The sequence below is a fragment of the Macrobrachium rosenbergii genome, chromosome 19 (assembly GCF_040412425.1).
Source record: "Macrobrachium rosenbergii isolate ZJJX-2024 chromosome 19, ASM4041242v1, whole genome shotgun sequence".
In the NCBI taxonomy this organism is placed as follows: domain Eukaryota; kingdom Metazoa; phylum Arthropoda; class Malacostraca; order Decapoda; family Palaemonidae; genus Macrobrachium; species Macrobrachium rosenbergii.
In genome coordinates this window covers 4,929,878-4,950,554 of record NC_089759.1, presented here as the reverse complement: position 1 = coordinate 4,950,554, position 20,677 = coordinate 4,929,878, and the positions used below count along the sequence as shown (strand labels likewise).

Genomic DNA, 20,677 nt, shown 5'->3' with positions numbered 1-20,677 from the left:
ACGAGAGGAGAGGACGTTGTAGCCACAAAGAGCAAATGAATGAAAATGGGTTTAGTGAAGTGAGGTTTATCGATCCGTGGGGGGGTTGTGTTTGCCATGTCGTTCTGAGGGGAGAGAGAGAGAGTAGGATTAATAAGGAGGACTGAAGACGGCTCTGAAAGAGAGAAAGAGAGAGAGAGAGAGAGAGAGAGAGAGAGAGAGAGAGAGAGAGAGAGAGAGAGGAGGAAGGCGGGGGTGGGGGGAAGGAAGAAGGCGTTTCCAAAGGACACACATGTCGGCCCTTAGACCTGCGACGCGGTCTCCGCCCGATAGTAGGGCGGTAAAGACGGCGGCGCCGTCAGGCCACCGGCGGAAGAGGACAAGGGAGACGGAGAGGAGGAGGAGGACAGGGGGGAGGTGAGGGGGAGGAGGGGAGGGAGGCAGTGACGGTGAGGGAGGAACCTGGCAGCGAGGAGGCCAGGGACCTGAGGACTTCCGGACGCAGGGCCTCTGGCCTGAAGGCCTCCGAGCGGAGATCCTGCCGCAGCATCTCCTGTCTCAGCGTGTCGTGGCGGAGCTCTGGCCTCAGGGCCTCTGGTCTGATCGTTTCGGGTCTGAGGGCCTCTGGTCTCAGGGCGTCTCTGAGGGGGTCTGAGGTGGCTGCGACGTGGGGGAGGATGGGAAGTCCCGTCGGATACAGGCGGTATGCTAAGGGCTTCTGCAGAGCGGCAGCGGCGGCCGCCTGTCTGTAGTACAAGTCCATGGAAGCTGCCGAGGGACTGAGGGCCGCTGCTGCAGCTGCAGCAGCGGCTGCGGACGACGCCTGTGGAGGGTAGGGCCAGCCGTAGGGCGTGCTGTAGAGTCTCTGTACTGCGGCGTAGTTGCCAGCCTCTGCTAGAAGCTCTAAGCCGACGGCCGTCTGTCTTTTCCATTTGGTCCTGAAGAACAAAGATGCGAAGAATGTTAGCGACAGTCACTTCTCCTTAGCAGATTGCTTATTTTAGACTTTTATTTTAGACTTCTGAGGGACAATGAGTTTAGGGGTTTCGAAAAATAGAGCAAGAGCAATTATCCTGTTTTATGAAGTGGACTGAGTAGTAAAACAATTATGAAAATTTGGCTGCAGGGGCGAAACATTTATAAACAAAATATAGTGGAAATAACCATGGGTTATATATTGAATTCTTATTTCTGTTAACATTTCACATTTTAAAAAATATTCAATATTAAAAAATTATTCAGTATTAAAAACGAATACTCACTATAAAAAATAGTCCATATTAAAAATATTCAGTATAAGAAAAATTTTCACTATTAGAAAAAGTATTAAATATTAAAAAATCTTCAGTATTAAAAAATATTCAGTATTATAACATCTTCAATATTGAAAAAATCTTCAGTATTGAAAAAAATATTCAATTTAAAAAATATTCAATATTAAAACATCTTCAATATTGAAAAAAATATTCAATATAAAAATTATTCAACATTTAAAAATCTTCAATATTGAAAAAAATATTCAATATAAAAATATTCAATATTAAAAAACAATCAATATTAAAAAATATTCAATATTAAAAAAAATATTCAATATTAAAAAAAAAACAAATATTCAACATTACTTCCGCTTTCGTCAGCACTCGACTCAGAGTACCCACCTTCTGTTCTGATACCAAGTCTTGACTTGGGTATCCGTGAGGTTCAGTTTAGCCGCCAGTTCCATGCGGTCCTGGACGCTCAGGTACTTCTGTCTCTCGAAGCTCTTTTCCAGCGTCTGCAGCTGGTTGTCTGTGAAGGCTGTTCTGGCCTTCCGTTGCTTTTTCAGAGGAGGCTGACCTGACCCGTCTGAGCAGCCCTCGCCATTGTCTGTGGGAGGAAGAGGAAAAGAAACATATTACTGTCTGTCGGCTTGTGGGGGCTGGGTATGTGTGAACTTCTCAGAATATACCCTGTGAAAAAATATTATTATCTTGCTTGTTCTCTATAATAATGCGTGTACATTATGAACAATTTTCCTTCTCAATCAGAGCTCGATTGAGAAGGAGAAACGAGCAGGTTCTCGAAAGCTCTCTTGTTTGTATACAGATTCATAATGTATATTTACCCCTGCGCCATTGTGGATTTCTTGACCATTCAAGTGACTCATGCGATTATGAGATTTTTTTGAATAATAATAATAATAATATCGTAGAAGAGAAGGGAATTTTACGAAAATTTTAGCACACTCAATTTAAAACTAATTCCAATGATGTAGCCATCCTATTCAACACGTTTAAGAGAGGATCCACTTCCTTATAATAATAATAATAATAATAATAATAATAATAATAATAATAATAATAATAATAATAATAATAAGTTACCTCATCGCCTTTCTCTACAGGATAATCTAATTTTGATAAAACCATGAAATCATAACTATAAGGATTCTGAGAAAAGCGGATTCCTATATTCACGAGTACAGTAAAAAAAAAAAAAAAGTCAAAATCTTTTGTACCAGAACAACGAGACCGGGAACCATGATCGACCCCTCCAATAAGGAAGAGCTAAATAAATATTCCATCTCTATTTCCGCAAATTTATCAATTCCTTCCTCTTTTTATTCATTTCCTTTGGCCCATTATTCTGGTCTAGTCTCTGTATCCTATGTTTTTTTCCACGCTTACGAGGGGGAACTTCCAGCAACAAGAGAGAGAGAGAGAGAGAGAGAGAGAGAGAGAGTATTTCTGTCAGGAATATGGATAGGAGCTTTCTTTAATAAGTTAACTTAATTTCAATGCAATGCACTACTGAGAGAGAGAGAGAGAGAGAGAGAGAGAGAGAGAGAGAGAGAGAGAGAGAGAGAGAGAGAGAGAGAGAGATAAAAGTATTTTTCTAGGAATATGATTGGAAGCTTTTTTTAATAAGTTAACATAATTTCAGTACAATGCACTACTAATAGAGAGAGAGAGAGAGAGAGAGAGAGAGAGAGAGAGAGAGAGAGAGAGCATTTTTCTAGGAATACGATTAGAAGCTTTCTTTAATAGGTTAACGTAATTTTAATACAATGCATTACTACCAATACTGGGGTCAGTAAATAGAGAGGGAGAGAGATAAAAGTATCTTTTTAGGAATATGACTGGAAGCTTTCTTTAATAAGTTAACGTAATTTTAGTACAATAATACCAATAGTGAGGTTAGCAAATTAAGAGAGAAAGAGAGAGAGAGAGAGAGAGAGAGAGAAATAACAATTACGACAGAATCTTTATTAGATACTTATAAAGAAAACATAACAACTTGAACATTTTAATGAAAAGTAAAATTAAAAGATGATGGGAATTTGAAAGCGAGAGAGAAAGAGGCGGGGGGGGGGGTGTACGTAGTATCTATTAAGCAGAGGCATGATGGGACGGAAGAGGCGATGGGAAAGGGAAGGAAATGGAATGAGAACCTTCGAGTTTTGAGTGACAGCAATGGCGGCGGCCACCGAACAGAGCGATAAATTCAAGGGGAATTTCAAACACTGATGGATGGAACAAGGGCCAGCACGTGCCGCCACTTGGCGGCTGCCGATGATGATGACGATGACGATGATGATGATGATGATGATTCCAGGGCACAGGAATGGAAGGAGAGGAGAGAGAACGTACTGGTTTTTAATATGTGTGTTTATGTATGTATGTATATATATATGTCTGTGTCTGTATATAAGTACATTATATATATATATATATATATATATATATATATATATATATATATATATATATATATATATATATATATATATATATAATATATATATACATATATATATATATATATATATATATATATATATATATATATATATATATATATATATATATATATATATATATATATATATATATATATATATATATATATATATATATATATATATATATATATATATATATATATATATATATATATATATATATATAATATACACACACGTATACAAACACACTTAATTTGAAATACCTTTAAAACCAAATAAATAACGTCAGTTCTTTTACAATTTCCGCTCTTGTTTTGGAAAAAAAAATTCTAAACTTAGAGTCATCATTCCACTAAGCTATAATGTATATTCTCTCTCTCTCTCTCTCTCTCTCTCTCTCTCTCTCTCTCTCTCTCTCTCTCTCTGTCGTTCAACCCCTTAAATCCAAATCCATTATCCATTATCATCCATTATCCCTTTTATCCCGGAATTTATCTCCTCTCCCTCCCGCCATAGATCATCCGAATCACATCAATCCGTTTCCTATTTAACACCGACACGAATCGCCACTCAATACGTTGACGCCCGCGCGCCCAACAACGACGACCCCTGACGACGACGAACGACCACGACGACCACAGCTACGACCACGAGGACGACGTCCCGATTATTATTTTTCCAGAGAATGCTGGAGGCCTAAAAGCTAGGAGGTGCTCCTCTGACATTGTGAAGCTCTCTTTGGGGATTGGGATTATTTATATATATATATATATATATATATATATATATATATATATATATATATATATATATATATATATATATATATATGTAGAGGCCTATAAGTATGTGTATATATATACATTATACTCTACACACACACACACACACACACACACATATATATACATATATATATATATATATATATATATATATATATATATATATATATAGAGAGAGAGAGAGAGAGAGAGAGAGAGAGAGAGAGAGAGAGAGAGAGAGAGAGAGAGAGAGAGAGAGAGGCCTATAAATGTATATATATATATAAATTATACTCTACATACATACATATATATAGATATATATACGTATATATACATATATATGTATATACATTGCATATACTTATACAAACATATAGATTCTTTCCTAAACAAACAAACAAACAAACAAACACCATTGAAAACAGGCCGAACAGTTAACGCATTTTGCACCCTATCAACTAAACGCGTCCCAAAAAAAAAAAAAAAATCAAACAAACAAGCGTTCCATTACGCCATGACGCCACGAGTTATTCATAACGACGATTCTCTCCCAATCGGATACGGACATCTGTTGGCACCGAATACGCCGCTCGCTCATCCGGATTTTTAAATGGCCGCCCGCCCGCTCGCTCGGTAGTCGCTCTTCGATGCTCGGGAGCGAACCGCGATTTGCTAAAGCCGAGAGAATTGTCAAATGACTAAGTGAATTTCACTAAGATCTGTTTCGCTGATTTCAGCCACTCTGCTTATTCAGTTATTTGAGGAATTCCTTTACAAGATTCAGTTCCTGAATTTAATTCAGCCGAGAGAATTGTCAAATGATTTAGGGAATTTCATTGAGATCTATTTCGCTGATTTCGGCCAATCTGCTGATTTAATGGGTTAAAGAATTTCTTTATAAGATTCAAAATAATTATTCCGCTTATTTAATGGTTTAAGAAATTTCTTTCTTTATGAGATTCAAAATATATATTCCGTGGTTATATTTATTCCCAATGTAATTTATTTTGGATATAAACTTTTATTTTTCCAATATACTCATTTAGTGACGTGAAAACATTTTTGCCAGATTTAAAATATTGTTTAAGTGACTTAAAAAAAGTTTAACCAGATTTAAATCATGTACTGAGCTACTTAAGGAATGTCTGTAAGATTCAAAAGATTTATTTTGGACAATCTACTTATCCTCATACATTAAAAATGACTTAAAGATTCTATGAATATACTTCAGTCAGTGATTTATTCTGTGATAAAAAAATAAATTTCTATGCAATTTAAATAGAAATTTATTCCGTCCAGTGTATTTCTTGTGATTACTTATCCTTTCAATCATCTATTTGTCATACATCTGTTTCTCTGTCACTCATTATTTCGATGTTTATTTACTTTTTCATTTAATGATGAACACCTATATCCATTTTCCGTTTATGACAAACATTTTTATCTATTTTCTGTTTCTCTGCTTACTTATTTTTTCATTACCCGTAATTCCGTATTTGTATTTTGTATTACTTGTTTGTCCATTTCGCTAACAATTTGCAAATAATCTCCTTCACAGTAACGTAGTTATGGTATACGAATTGACCAAAAGAAAGATGATAAAATTATTGTAAATCGAAATTAGAATGATAACGGCAGTCATAACTACAAAAGTGGAAGTGTAGGCGGAACTGATAAATTATAAAAATGGCAACAGATAAATGATAAAAATGGTAACATAAATGATAAAAACGGTAATAGATAAATGATAAAAATGGTAACATATAAATGATAAAAATGGTAGCAGATAAATGATAAAAATGGTAACAGATGAATGATAGAAATGGTAGCAGATAGAAGATAAAAATGGTAATAGATAAATGATAAAAATGGTAACTGATAAATGATAAAAATTGTAACTGATAAATGATAAAAATGGTAACAGATAAATGATAAAAATGGTAACAGATAAATGATAAAAAAATAACAATTTTAAAACCCCATCTGCAAATCCCTCATGATTTTGTCACCGCTTCAGAGCATTAGGCAATAGCAAACGATGCCATTAACGCACTGTTTCGGACAGCGGTAATGATAAACACCACAATGACAGTCATTATTAACCAAAACACACACACGCACACACACACACAGCCCTAGGCCTCATTGCTATTCCAATGAGAGAGGCGACAATATTAATGCCCAAGTTTATTCGACAGTAAACACAGCCATTTGAGCGACTACCATCCATAGCCAATCATGTTGAGAGGGGTGTCGAATATAGTCCTAGGGGAGGGGTGGGAGGAGTGAGGGATGGGGAGTATAGGAAGAAGCGAAACATGGGAGGTGGGGGGTTGAGTGTATGTGCATATTCAGTGATTGAGTCATATCAATCTGACGTCGTGAATCGATACATGGACAACGAGGATTTGGGATACGGTTGTTAGTTACGGGTTAGCGAAGCGGCTGTATGTGTAATGATATATATATAGCGTGTGTGTATATATAATACACACACACACATATATATATATATATATATATATATATATATATATATATATATATATATATATATATATATATATATATATATATGAAATGATAATATTGGACCCTTAAGCCGAGTGATTAATTTTGGAACATGATACCTAAAAGTTGACATTACTATTTGGAGTCAATTTAAAACATGAGACGAAGAGAGAGAGAGAGAGAGAGAGAGAGAGAGAGAGAGAGAGAGAGAGAGAGAGAGAGAGAGAGAGAGAGAGAGAAGGGAAGAAGTTCCGCTCTAATTGATTATAGAAGACCGGACGATGCCGTCGCATCCTGATTCTGCGGAGAAATCAATTTAATAACGTCCCAGGGCGTCACACTCAGGGGCTTCTTCTCCTGCAGGCTAACCGACCTCCTCTAAACCACCATTACCACCGCCACCGCCGCCGCCGCTGCTCCTGCCGCTGCCGCCCTGGGCAGGATATGTGCGCGTCTTTGACCGCAGGATAATCACAGGTGTTCCGGCACTTCTAGGGATTCCGAAGTGGAGTCAGGAGGAAGTTACGGAGTAAGAGTCAATTGGGATTGTAAGGACGGCGTCCAACAGGGCGAGATATTCAAGCCCATTCAGTTTAATTTGTTGAGGTTAATGGAAATTGATTCTCACACAAATTGGAGATGTTAGATGAGTGTACAGCATTTTATATATATATATATATATATATATATATATATATATATATATATATATATATATATATATATATATATATATATGTGTGTGTGTGTATACACATACATACATACATACATACAAACGCATGCATAATATAAACATTAATTCATCTCGTGAAAATTAGAATTACCTCATACATCTTCATACTGAAATACGCTTTCATTACGCCGGGTATTAATACCGACGACCACTTCTGCATAAGCAACGTGACAGGCGAAAGAAGAGAGGGGAAAAAACACACAGATATGAAAAGGGGAAGACCTGAAAACTACCGCCGGACAGAGGGGAACAATTACTTAAGAGGAGGGGAACGAAAGGGGAAAGAGGGCGCTGGGGAAACTTTTTTGGGGAGAGGGGAAACCATGGTTCCCCCTACCCCTCTCCCCTTGGAAAAATAAAACCCTTTTCTTAAACTGCCACTTGGGGAGAGAATAACCAAAGGGAATGAAATGGATATACAAGTTATTGGTGAGAGCTGCCTTACGGGTTGGGGATTAGGTTGGGGAATGGGTTGTGGATTACGTAGGTTGAGGGAATGGGTTGGGGATTAGGGAGGAAGGGAGGTCATATTGCCACTTGGGGAGAGAATAACCAAGGGGAATGAAATGGATATACGAGTTCCTGGGGAGGGCTGCATCAGTGGTTGGGGAATAGGGTGGGGAAGTTGTGGGGAAGGGAGGTCATCCACTCGAGGTCATTATATAATTTCAAGAGGACCCTTTACCCTGGCACCAATAAAGCAGTTTCCTTTTGAAAGGATGACTTCGGCCTCGTGCTCTTAGTAGAGAAGAAGAAGAAGAAGCTGAGAAAGATGTAGAGGCAAGAAGAGAAACAAGACAGGTATATATATATATATATATATATATATATATATATATATATATATATATATATATATATATATATATATATATATATATATATATATATGTATTTATTTACATATAGTTCAAAGGTCACTCCGGTTTGGATATTCCCGAATATGTTTTCTTCAATATTCTAAGCGAGTTAAATTTTCACGATCGCCACATGAAATATTACTATGAAAACCCCTAATATTTAAAAGAATTTCTCCTGTATGAATGAGCCAAGAGGGAATAATTCACAGTACTTAAAAGAATGCTCTCATAAATTCATACGGGTGACTCAGATACGAATCTCTTAAAATCTTCAGTTAATATTTGTCATTTGCCAAGGAAAATACAACAGAATTTTCAAGGTATTCCTTCGGTAATAGCAAACAGAATTATTATACCGACAGTAGCGGCTTCCTCGGGGGAAATTCTCCTTGTATTTTAATCATTTACTTACATTTTTATCTATTTATTAATTTGTTAATTTATTTTTGTCTTTTTTTAATAAGTGGTCTCTTCTTTCAGTATCTCCCTTTACCTCCTATTTATTAATTTATTAATTTGTTTTTGCCTTCTTTAATAAGTGATCTCTTTTTTTCTGTATTTCCCTTTACCGCCTCTGAATTCTTTCGAATGGACACTACACATTCTTTGGGAGCTTGAATTTCAAGTTAATGGCCCCTGTGGTGGCATGTTCCAGGTGAATGGGGTTCATCATCTGAATAATGATAATTATAATTCTCTAGCTCTGATTTGAATTATTCGTTCAAAAGATAATCGTGATAATTCTGTACTGTATTAGACTACTGTACGTAATCTTGCAACCAAAGCGAGGATCCGAACAAATCACTTTCACGAATCTGTGTTTTTTGCAGAATTGAGCCAAATTATTATTATTATTATTATTATTATTATTATTATTATTCAGAAGATGAACCCTATTCATGTGGACCAAGCCCACAGGGGCTACTGACTCAAAATTCAAATTTCCAAAGAATGTGGTGGTCATTAGAAAGAGGTAAGAGTTATCAGTCCGGCAGAATAGAAAGAGCGCATCTTCCTTCAACTAATAAGATAGAACATACTAGTTTCTGTCCATTTCAATTGTAGGTAATTGAGAAAAGAGGATTTTCTTAACCGACGCCTGTTGCAGTGGTATATTATTTTGGTGGCAAATTCCCTCCCTTGATTACAACTGTCACAGAAACATAGGATCGTTTTCCCCTTAGGAAGGTTGTAGCGCACAAGGGGGCATCCTTGCTTTTATGTTTACTCCGAAATTGTTATTAATCATTATTATTTTATTATGATTATTGGTTTAGGACAATCATCCTAGTATGCTCAGAAACTTGAAACTAAACTTGGGAGTCGGGTGTGAGAGGCACTGTATCACAATTAGTCGCGAAAAATAATTAGCTGGGTCATTTTTAAAGGCAGAGAGAGAGAGAGAGAGAGAGAGAGAGAGAGAGAGAGAGAGAGAGAGAGAGAGAGAGAGAGAGAGAGATGCTTGATATAACTTTAATATGCGCATATCTGTCTGTCTGGCTCTCTCTCTCTCATATATATATATATATATATATATGTGTGTGTGTGTGTGTGTGTGTACACACACACACACACACACACACACACACACACACATATATATATATATATATATATATATATATATATATATATATATATATATATATATATATATATAATTTATAATTTACCTTGTCAACAATCAGCAGAAAAGGGGTACAAGACATGCGGAAAAAATGTGAGAAGGACCAGCAATTGATAAAGTACGAACAAAAAGACACGGACGGAAGTAGAGAGAGAGAGAGAGAGAGAGAGAGAGAGAGAGAGAGAGAGAGAGAGAGAGAGAGAGAGAGAGAGAGAGAGAGAAAGTGCAAATGCTGCTCATTATTGAGCGTTTTGCCAATCAAAAATGGAGTCAAGAAAACATAAAATAGAACTAAACAAGAAGTAAATAACAAACCATGCGTAAATAATATGCCCGCAAAAATGCTAAGAAGCGTTCAGCGTAGAGGAAGTGGCAACTACGCATTAAAAAATGATGCCCCGAGGGCATGAATAAAACTCGCGCTAATAATGGCATAAAACTCCAAAGGTAATGAGCGCGCGATTAAGCAATCATGCGAATGTCCCGATATTAATCACGTCATTATGAAGATATTTAAACCCGTAGGGGAGTATACAGCCCCGTCAATGGCATTACTTAAGTTTCTTTGCGGAGTCCCTTCGGCCCCTAGCTGCAACCCCTTTCATTCCTTTTACTGCACCTCCTCCATTCATATTCTCTTCCTTCCATCTTGCTATCCACCTTCTCCTAGCAGTTGATTCAATAGTGCAACTACAAGGTTTTCCTCCTGTTACACCCTCCAAACCTATCTGCCCTCAATGTCCCTTTCAGCGATGAATGACCTCATCATAGGTCCCAGCGCTTGTCCTCTGGCCTAAATTCTATATTCCATTCCATAAAGATTTTTAAATCACTATATACGATTTAAATTTCGCAAGGCCATGAGCTCCGCGTCAGAACTACAGTAGCGACAAAGAACCGACACTTAAAAACCACGGGAATTTATCGCATGACAGAGGTCGTTCCAAAACAGCAACAAAACACGAACGTCATTATGTTCTCAACGATAAAAAGTAAAACGAAAATAACAGTCAATAAAAATAAACAGGCAATAACAGTCAGCTTCGCAGGGGTATGTACGTACAACCGAATGGATCCCTTTTTCAGACTCTTCAAGAACAGAAAGAGAGAAGGAGAGAATTAAAAAAAAAACACACACACAAATCGTACATTAGATACACAGTCAATTACTTCGGACTTCCGACGTTTATGCCCTGCAAAAGCTGATAATCGCTGGCAATAAAGTGCCATCCAACATCTGCGGATAAAGGCGGAGACGCCATGCAAAAGTTGGGGATTTTTCGACCGAGAGCTTCCCCAGGGTAGGTAGCGTTCGCTCTCGTCCTCTTCCCGAAAGCAGAGCGTTTAGCGAATGAACGCGGCGAAGGAGCTGCGAGGACCCAAGTTGGAAATAATAATAGCTTAGTGTTTATCCTAATCGCTAAAACGTTTTCCGCGTAATGGAAACACGGACGAGGGTGCCGCCGGTGTGCTTGTTTGAATTAGCGTATCTGGGAATGACAACTGATGCGATAAGCTTAACGTTAGTTGGGACGAGACGAAAATACGTTAAAATTATTATTATTATTATTATTATTATTATTATTATTATTATTATTATTATTATTATTATTATTATTATTATTATTATTATTTCGGAAGAAGACCCCTCTGTCAAGCAAACTTCATGAAACGGTATGGCCGTCTGGATGCCGTTTAGTTTGTATTCCAGTTTCTCAACCTCTCGAGTGTGTTTTTATTTGTACATTAGTAGCAGGTACTATTATTATTATTATTATTATTATTATTATTATTATTATTATTATTATTATTATTATTATTATTATATGTTAAAAGGTATGGCAGCATCAGTGGAATTGACTCTATACAGGGCCTTTTTAATTGTTCTTACTATTCTCTTTTATTCAAAGCTGATATCTGCTAAGAGCAGCTACTGTAGATGTACATAATATGGATAAGGGGAAAGCAGGAGTTCTGAGCAATAATAATAATAATTATCATTATTGTTAGTATTATTCAGAGGATGAACCCCATTCATATGGAACAAACCTCTAGGGGTTATTCACTTGAAATTCAAGCTTCCTAAGAATATGGTGTTCATTTGCAAGATGCAACAAAAGTTAATAGGAAATACAGGAAATAAGAAGAGATGGATGAAAATCAGGAATTTACATCACAGATCTACTGATATATTACATTTATGACAATTATAAAAATCACTGAAAATATTATTTTTTTTTATAAAGAAGTATTTTCTTTTTAAATTAAATGGCTCTCTAATTAATTCTGGTTTTACAAAAATCTGCTTTTTAAAAACACATTGAAAATATTATTTATTGGTTAAGAGATATTTTATACATAAAGTAGGCCTAAATCGCTCTTTGATTAACACTGGCTTTACAATAAAAGAGATTGCTTTAAAAAAAAAAAAACAAATGCGTTCTTTAAAATCTGTAACTTGACAATTTACAAGCAATCCAGCTTTACTGAATGGTTTAGAAGTACAATGCCATATCCACCTTAAAAAAGAATGGAAGAAATCACAACATGGCCCTTTGAAAATAAATGAAATCTTTCAAAAGGGGAAAAAATTCCATCGCTTTGAAAAAAAAAAAACTTTCCAAAAAATTGCATCGCTTATAAAAAATCTTTTCGAAACGTACCTTAAAACCTTAACTTAAGGCAATAACCGAGATATCTGTATAATCGTAAATTTGAAAAGAAACAGATAGCTTTGTAAACTTAACCTTACCTAACTTAAGCTAGGAATATTCGTGAGCCAGATGAAAAAAAATGCATTTTTTTGAAAGTTATTCCTCTGAACGCAGCCACGCGCACAGTTCTACATATTATGTTAGGTTCCGATTCGCTCAACCTGTGAATGTAGTTTTAACTCAACCTGTGAATGCATTTTTAACTCAGTCTGTGAATGTATTTTTAACTCAACCTGTGAAAGTTGTTTTAACTCAACCTGTGAATGTAGTTTTAACTCAACCTGTAAAAGTAGTTTTAACTCAGTCTTTGAATGTAGTTTGAGTTCAGTCTGTGAATGTAATTTTAACTCAGTCTGTGAACGTAGTTTTAACTCAACCCGTGAATGTAGTTTTAACTCAACCTGTGAATGTAGTTTTAACTCAGTCTGTGAATGTAGTTTTAACTCAACCTGTGAATGTAGTTTTAACTCAGTCTGTGAATGTAATTTTAACTCAACCTGTGAATGTAGTTTTAACCTGTGAATGTAGTTTTAACTGAGTCTGTGAATGTAGTTTTAACTCAACCTGTGAATGTAGTTTTAACTCAATCTGTGAACGTAGTTTTAACTCAACTTGTGAATGTAGTTTCAAATCAACCTGTGCATGTAGCTTTAACTCAGTCTGTGAATGTAGTTTTAACTGAATCTGTGAATGTAGTTTTCACTGAGTCTGTGAATGTAGTTTTATCTCAGTCTGTGAATGTAGTTTTAACTCAACCCGTCAATGTAGTTTTAACTCAACCTGTGAATGTAGCTTTAACTCAGCCATTGAATGTAGTTTTAACTCAAGTCTGTGAATGTAGTTTTAACTCAACCTGTGAATGTAGTTTTAACTCAGTCTGTGAATGTAGCTTTAACTCAGCCTGTGAATGTATTTTTAATTCAACCTGTGAATGTAGTTTTAACTCAGTCTGTGAATGTAGTTTAACTCAACCTGTGAATGTAGTTTTAACTCAGTCTGTGAATGTAGTTTTAACTCAGTCTGTAAGTATAGTTTTAACTCAACCTGTGAATGTAGTTTTAACTCAGTCTGTGAATGTAGTTTTAACTCAGTCTGTAAGTATAGTTTTAACTCAACCCATCAATGTAGTTTTAACTCAACCTGTGAATGCAGTTTTAACTCAGTCTGTGAATGTAGTTTTAAGTCAACCTGTGAATGTAGTTTTAACTCGGCCTGTGAATGTAGTTTTAACTCAGTCTGTGAATGTAGTTTTAACTGAGTCTGTGAATATAGTTTGAACTCAACTTGTGATCGTAGTTTGAACTCAACTTGTGATTGTAGTTTTAACTCAACCTGTAAATGTAGTTTTAACTCAACCTGTAAATGTAGTTTTAACTGAGTCTGTGAATGTAGTTTTAACTGAGTCTGTGAATGTAGTTTTAACTCAATCTGGCAATGTAGTTTTAACTCAGTCTGTGATTGTAGTTTTCAATATAACTCTCTTGATGGCATATCTTTTTCATCATGCCTGCCATCAATTTAAGGTAAGATAACTGTTATTTTTGCAATGCGAAGAATCCGAGTATAGTACGCCAGCGGTTAATAATAATAATAATAATAATAATAATAATAATAATAATAATAACAACGTGTACGAACAAATACAGATTATCATTGCTCGCTTAATATGTTTAATCATCTTCATATATTGTTACATTTCATTAGATTAGTGGCGGGTGTAGATGCCCACCTAAGGGGATTCTTAACTTGTATGATGATCCCTGTTTAGAAAGAGATTCTTTATTTTTATTCTTCAACCTCAAAGGTGAATGGCTTATGTTTATGAGTTAGGACTGACTCTCCTGACATTCACACACACACACGCACATATATATATATGTATGTATATATATAGTATATGCAGATATATACTATATATATATATATATATATATATATATATATATATATATATATATATATACGTGTATATATATATATATATATATATATATATATATATATATATATATACGTGTAATCTGAAAATCATGTATAGAAAAATAGAGTAAATGCAAGACCAAATAAGTTTACGGAGCAAAAATCTGAATTTCGAAATTGCTCTGCTCCAGACGCTGTGTGTGTGTAATTATTGCTTTCTAATGAAAGGTAAATGCTTTTCTTACCTCATATCATCGCCTTAATAGTGCAATTACTGGTTAATGTTCGTTGTGGGAGTTATTAGCAATGGGGGGTGGGGGAGAAGACGCATCCCATGACGGGATTGCTGGGATGGTGGGGAGGGGGAGGGGGGGGAAGACTAATGAAATGAACTGTCGTTAAGACTAAGAAATTAACTGCATGCAACGAGCAAGTGATTGCAATAAATATATATTCGTATTGTAAGTATCCGCTCGCGCGGTTGACTTCTCAGGTCTCAAGGTGGCCCATAACCGACTCACCCCACATCACCGGCAGCTGCAAGATTTCAAGAAAGTGATTTTTGTGGATGAAATTTGCCAAGCTCTCGTAGTATGACGCTATTATTATTATTATTATTATTATTATTATTATTATTATTATTATTATTATTATTATTATTATTATTATGATTATTATTCAGGTGATGAACCTTACTTATATGGAACAAGCCCACCACAGGGGCCATCGATTTGAAATTCAAGCTTCCAGAGAATATGGTGAACATTTGGAAGCAATAACAGGTTATTATTATTATTATTATTATTATTATTATTATTATTATTATTATTATTATTATTATTATTATTCAGAAGATGAACCCTATTCATATGGAACAAGCCCACCACTGGGGCCATCGACTTGAAATTCAAGCTTCCAGAGAATATAGTGAACATTTGAAAGCAATAACAGGTTATTATTATTATTATTATTATTATTATTATTATTATTATTATTATTATTATTATTATTATTATTATTGTTGTTGTTCAGATGATGAACCCTATTCATGTGGAACAAGTCCACTAAAGGGGCCATTGACTTGAAATTCAAGCTTCCAAAAATCTGTTGAACATTTGAAAGCAATAATAGGTTATTATTATTATTATTATTATTATTATTATTATTATTATTATTATTATTATATTATTATTATTATTACTATTATTATTATTATTATTATTATTATTATTATTGCTCAGAAGATGATTCCTATTCATATGGAACAAGCCCACCAAAGGGGCCATCGACTTGAAATTCAAGCTTCCAAAGAATATTAAGGTGTCAGGTAACAGAAGGTAATGGGAAATACAGAAAGAGGATATCAGTTCTTAGAAAAGCAAAAAAAAAAATAATAATAAAATAAATAACAAATCAGTAGTAAATTATGCTGGATGCGTCTCATAGAATTGTTATAGTTTCGCTGCTGTGCCCAAATCGGACTTTTAATATTTGCTGTCAAGATAATTTAGCCCACCTTTTACCGTGTCTCCCTTTCACCATAGCCTCCTCCTTTGTATGGTCTTATTGGGGGAACTAGAGCTGATAACGAATAAAGATCGGATGTCGATAACAAGAAGCAACGTCCATTCTAGACCAAAGTTTCCAGTGTGTCTTTCTGGACGTAGTAAACCTGCACTGTATCAGTGAACACTTGACAATTTGCAAATCCCATTTATTAAGTGTATTGGAAAATAGTCCCCAAAAAAGTAGGTATGAGAGAGAGCGAGAGAGAGAGAGAGAGAACACTGCATTTTGTGAGCCCAAGGGTCTGTTGTCACAAATTAGCGACATCACGCGACGCTTAATTATGCAAGAGATATAAATGCACAGCTGTCTTATATCAGCACGGCTCATGCTACGTAGCACGTCTTTTTTTTTTTTGTTTTTTCCTCATCGAGGGATACAGTAAAGGGACCACTTTTCCCCCTCAGCGGCACGAACCATGTATACATAACACGCGCGGCCAGGTAACAGGACAACAGAGGGTTCTTCTTGCTACAGGTCAGTTCTTAATTAATATCAGGTGGGAAGCCGGGCCGAGTGATTTACCCCGCGGAACTCCAGGTGTTATGGTTTACCTGTTAGCAGGACCCACTCTGTTTAAAACTCTTGCGTGGGCGGGTTGGGGTAATACAAGCCATCAAATAGATAAGCAATGTCCGGAGAGTTTTATGCACACCTGAAGGCGTTATCCCTGGGTAGGAGAGGGTATAATTCGCCCCTAGTTCGACGAACTGGCGTAAGCTATTTTTTCCCCAATCTGAGAAAATGGGCTTCAAAGATCCTGATATTTTTCAGAGGTTCCAATTAGTTCATCATCTGAGGACATTTGGCTGGAGAGTATGACAGCGCAGACAGCCGAAATTTTGGTATGTTGTAGAGTATCAACAACTGACAACTGAAACATTTGGCTGGAAAGCTCAAAAACTTAAAAAAAAAAAAAAAAAAGGGATACGCCAGTTCGTTAAAACAGGGATGAATTATCGCTCTTTTCTGTACATTAAAAAAAAAGACACTTATTGAAATTTGCCACTGGCTTCACAACCGGCAGCAGGTAGGTGGGAAGTAAGTTAGAATAGCCTGAGAACCAGTCATTTGTACATTGTCAATAAAACCTCGAATATCTGATGTCCCCGTGTCACTGGCACACAGCCTTCTATAAACAACAGTTTGACGTCGCTGTCATCTACTGTGGCTTTGTAAGAAGAGTGTGACGTTTCCTAGACGCAAGCGACGGAGTGGCGAGCGATTGGTCAATTCGTATTTCGCCTGGGTATTGATCTATCGTTGTCATTGGCATTCGGAGAATGCCCGCGTATAACTCATCTTCAACGGGGCATGAAGAGGAAATTATCAGTGACGAGAATAAAGTGCGATTATTAATGACTCAGCTTCCTCGGGAGCCCGGATATGTGGCTGGCGCCGTAAGCCACCGATTTCACGTTGCGAGAAGAAGCGAAAATGATAAAAAAAAAAAAAAAAAAGATGTACTGTGTATTACATACTACGCGTGATGACACGAATTGACACGCGACGACGTTCTTCCTCTTCTTCTCCCAGTTCTCCATTCATAAGATATATGACCTGATGGAGCCGTGGAAATCATTACCTCCCTAATGCTAACAAAAGAAAAATAAGAAGGCTACTGGAGAAAACGGCGGGTACCTAGGAGATAACGAATTACAGAAGGCGAGGTTTATCGGAGATTTATCGCATTCGGATCCGATTCTCCCCCGATTCACCGGCGTCGCAAAGCGTGTCAGAACGGCCTTTTGTCGCCGTAAAGATTATCGGCGTCTATAAATCCCGTTTTCCTGCTAACATACGCGAGGCTTATCATTAAGAGGCCCAAGGGCTTCCCCGCCCGACTATTCCGAAGGGAGCTATAATTGCAGAGAGGAAGAAGCTATAGGGGTTGGGTGGTTGGTGGGGTTAGGGGGAGTCGGGGGTGGGGGGAGGGGGATTAAGAGATCCACCTCGGTAGGAAAATGGGGAGGAGGTGGTGTACATCTCACTTGCATAAAAAAAAAAAACATTACTATTAAATGCAACGGCTAAAATACCCAGTGATAACTCGGTTGCCGAAGTGATACCTTCCAAGATTTATTCTCATCCATAACGGACCGCTGTTCTTCTGTTATTCAGTTATTCCAAATAACACATCACACACTCCATAAGTCACACACCTGACAATGATTCTCCATTGCGAAGCAAATGGCTGGGCGTTGTACAAATGGCACCATTTTTGGGGAATCCAATTTCTCCTTTGTTACGTATCTATTGTATATATAAAAAATACCTCGCATTATACTCGCTGTGCTGAGGTGGTCGCTCAGCTGAGTCTGACAATGAGACTGCTAACAGATACCCAATTGAGAGACTGATGACAATGCGTATACATTACGGGGTTTGCGCAGCTGGCGAATTCACGGCGAATGTTATAATAAAGATATTATGGATGTCCTCATAACTGGGTATCACATATATTCGGACATCACAAAGAAGGATTCCAGATTACGGACATCACAAAGGAGGATTGCACATTACGGATATCACAAAGGTAAACCGCACATTACATGCAATCCAATACCAGGAGGTGATTGACTGTGCGCTACTGATTCAGAATATTTTATTATCGGTGAACTGAATGGCAAAATGGTAAGACTGTAGTGGACTGTCAGGATTAACAGTCCATAAAAACGTTACCGGTCGTGAGTCATTCTGATCTACTTGGATATTTTTACAGAGAACTTTATACTTAAGTTAGAGATTATATATATATATATATATATATATATATATATATATATATATATATATATATATATATAATGAATTTATTAGAATTTTGGAATTATCGCAAATTTGAGTGTTTGAGAATCAAATTGAAAAAAAGGGGAGAGCACATTTTGACAACTTGTGAAGGAATTTAAAATTCTTAATCTTTCCTCCAAGACCTTCAAACTAAACGCGAGGAAGCAGACAACCACTTACCAGGGTCATTGTTGTCGGGATCTTCCTCGTCGTGGCTCGCGTCGCCCTCCAGATCAATCTCCTCGTCCTCGGAGTGATGTGGAGGCCGAGTGAGACTCAGGTCTTTGGGCTCTTCGATGGGCGACGTGGGCGCGGCGGACACTTCGCTGTGTGTCGAAGAGGGCGGCTTGTGCTGCGCCAAGATGTCTGTGATCATAAATTTGGGCCTGGGCGTGGGCGCCTCTGAGGTTTCATGGGCGGGCGAACTCCCAGTTCCACTGTGGGCCTCTTCCTTGATAGCTCCAGGGGCGGCGGAGACCCGCACGCCCACCCGCGTACACACTTCCACCGTCATCGTAGCCACTTTTAAAAACGTTCCAGCAGATATAACGATAATAAAAAAAATACCAAATCGGGTCAAGTCCACACAGAGAGTAACAACTTCGCGAGACCGTCACTGTCGCTGGTTCTCGACTGACTGAGTACATTCAGCACCAAAAGTAAGGACACAGATGACTACCGCCCCCGTCCCACCCACTTGCCTGTGGGCTCCTCCCACCTGAATCCCTTTATCCAATCAGCTGGAGCAATGTCCGATAGTCTCCGCCCTTCTCGGAGTTAATCCTCCAAGCGCCGCCACTGATTGCCCGAGGGGGCGGAGTTTTCATTAGGATTCCTCTTCGCCAACACATTTAACTCTTTAGTGTTCATTTTAACCCCCTTTACACTCATCAGGGAACGATTAAATGTGCCGAGATAATCCACGCATTATCCAGCTGAACTCTCCTAGCCAGATATGTGTCCCAAAATGCATAGCCGCTCGCAATTTCGAGTCCAGAGAGTAAAAAAAGGTGAAAAAAAAAATTAACTCCTAATAATGAGTAACTGTCAACTAGAGTATGGCCAGGTGACAAATTATTAGGCGCTCATTACTTCTAAAGTGAACATGTGTGCATCATTTATTCGTGGCTTGATTAACGACGCTGAACTCGTTTTTTCTTTTCATTTTCTCTCTTTTTTTTTTTATTCGCCCTCTTAGAGAGTATTTACACAATGAGACTTGCCAAATTTCTTTGCTTCCCGCAGGACGGTATAACCAGTCTCCAATATATATATCTACTGGTTAAGAACATTCGAACATAAAATACCTTTAGAAAATTAGATTAAATTATGCAGGAGAGTATAATATATTTCTTAGAATTTGGAAATCTTTATTATTTTGGACCGTATGAGATACTATTATTATTGAAAAGCCTATCATTCTGTTTTACATTACAAGACCATACCATTGTCAATAATAATAATAATAATAATAATAATAATA

The 20,677-nt window shown here is 37.0% G+C and overlaps 1 protein-coding gene across 1 annotated transcript; it reads right to left on the bottom strand.

The window, feature by feature from the left end:
* Positions 1–211: 211 nt before the first annotated feature.
* Positions 212–19,843, bottom strand: LOC136848577 (barH-like 1 homeobox protein). Its single transcript, XM_067120865.1, is given in 4 exon segments — positions 212–406; positions 409–917; positions 1,638–1,845; positions 19,375–19,843. Coding segments are annotated over 4 exon segments (1,176 nt in total). The 5' UTR covers positions 19,709–19,843; the 3' UTR covers positions 212–281.
* Positions 19,844–20,677: the final 834 nt, after the last annotated feature.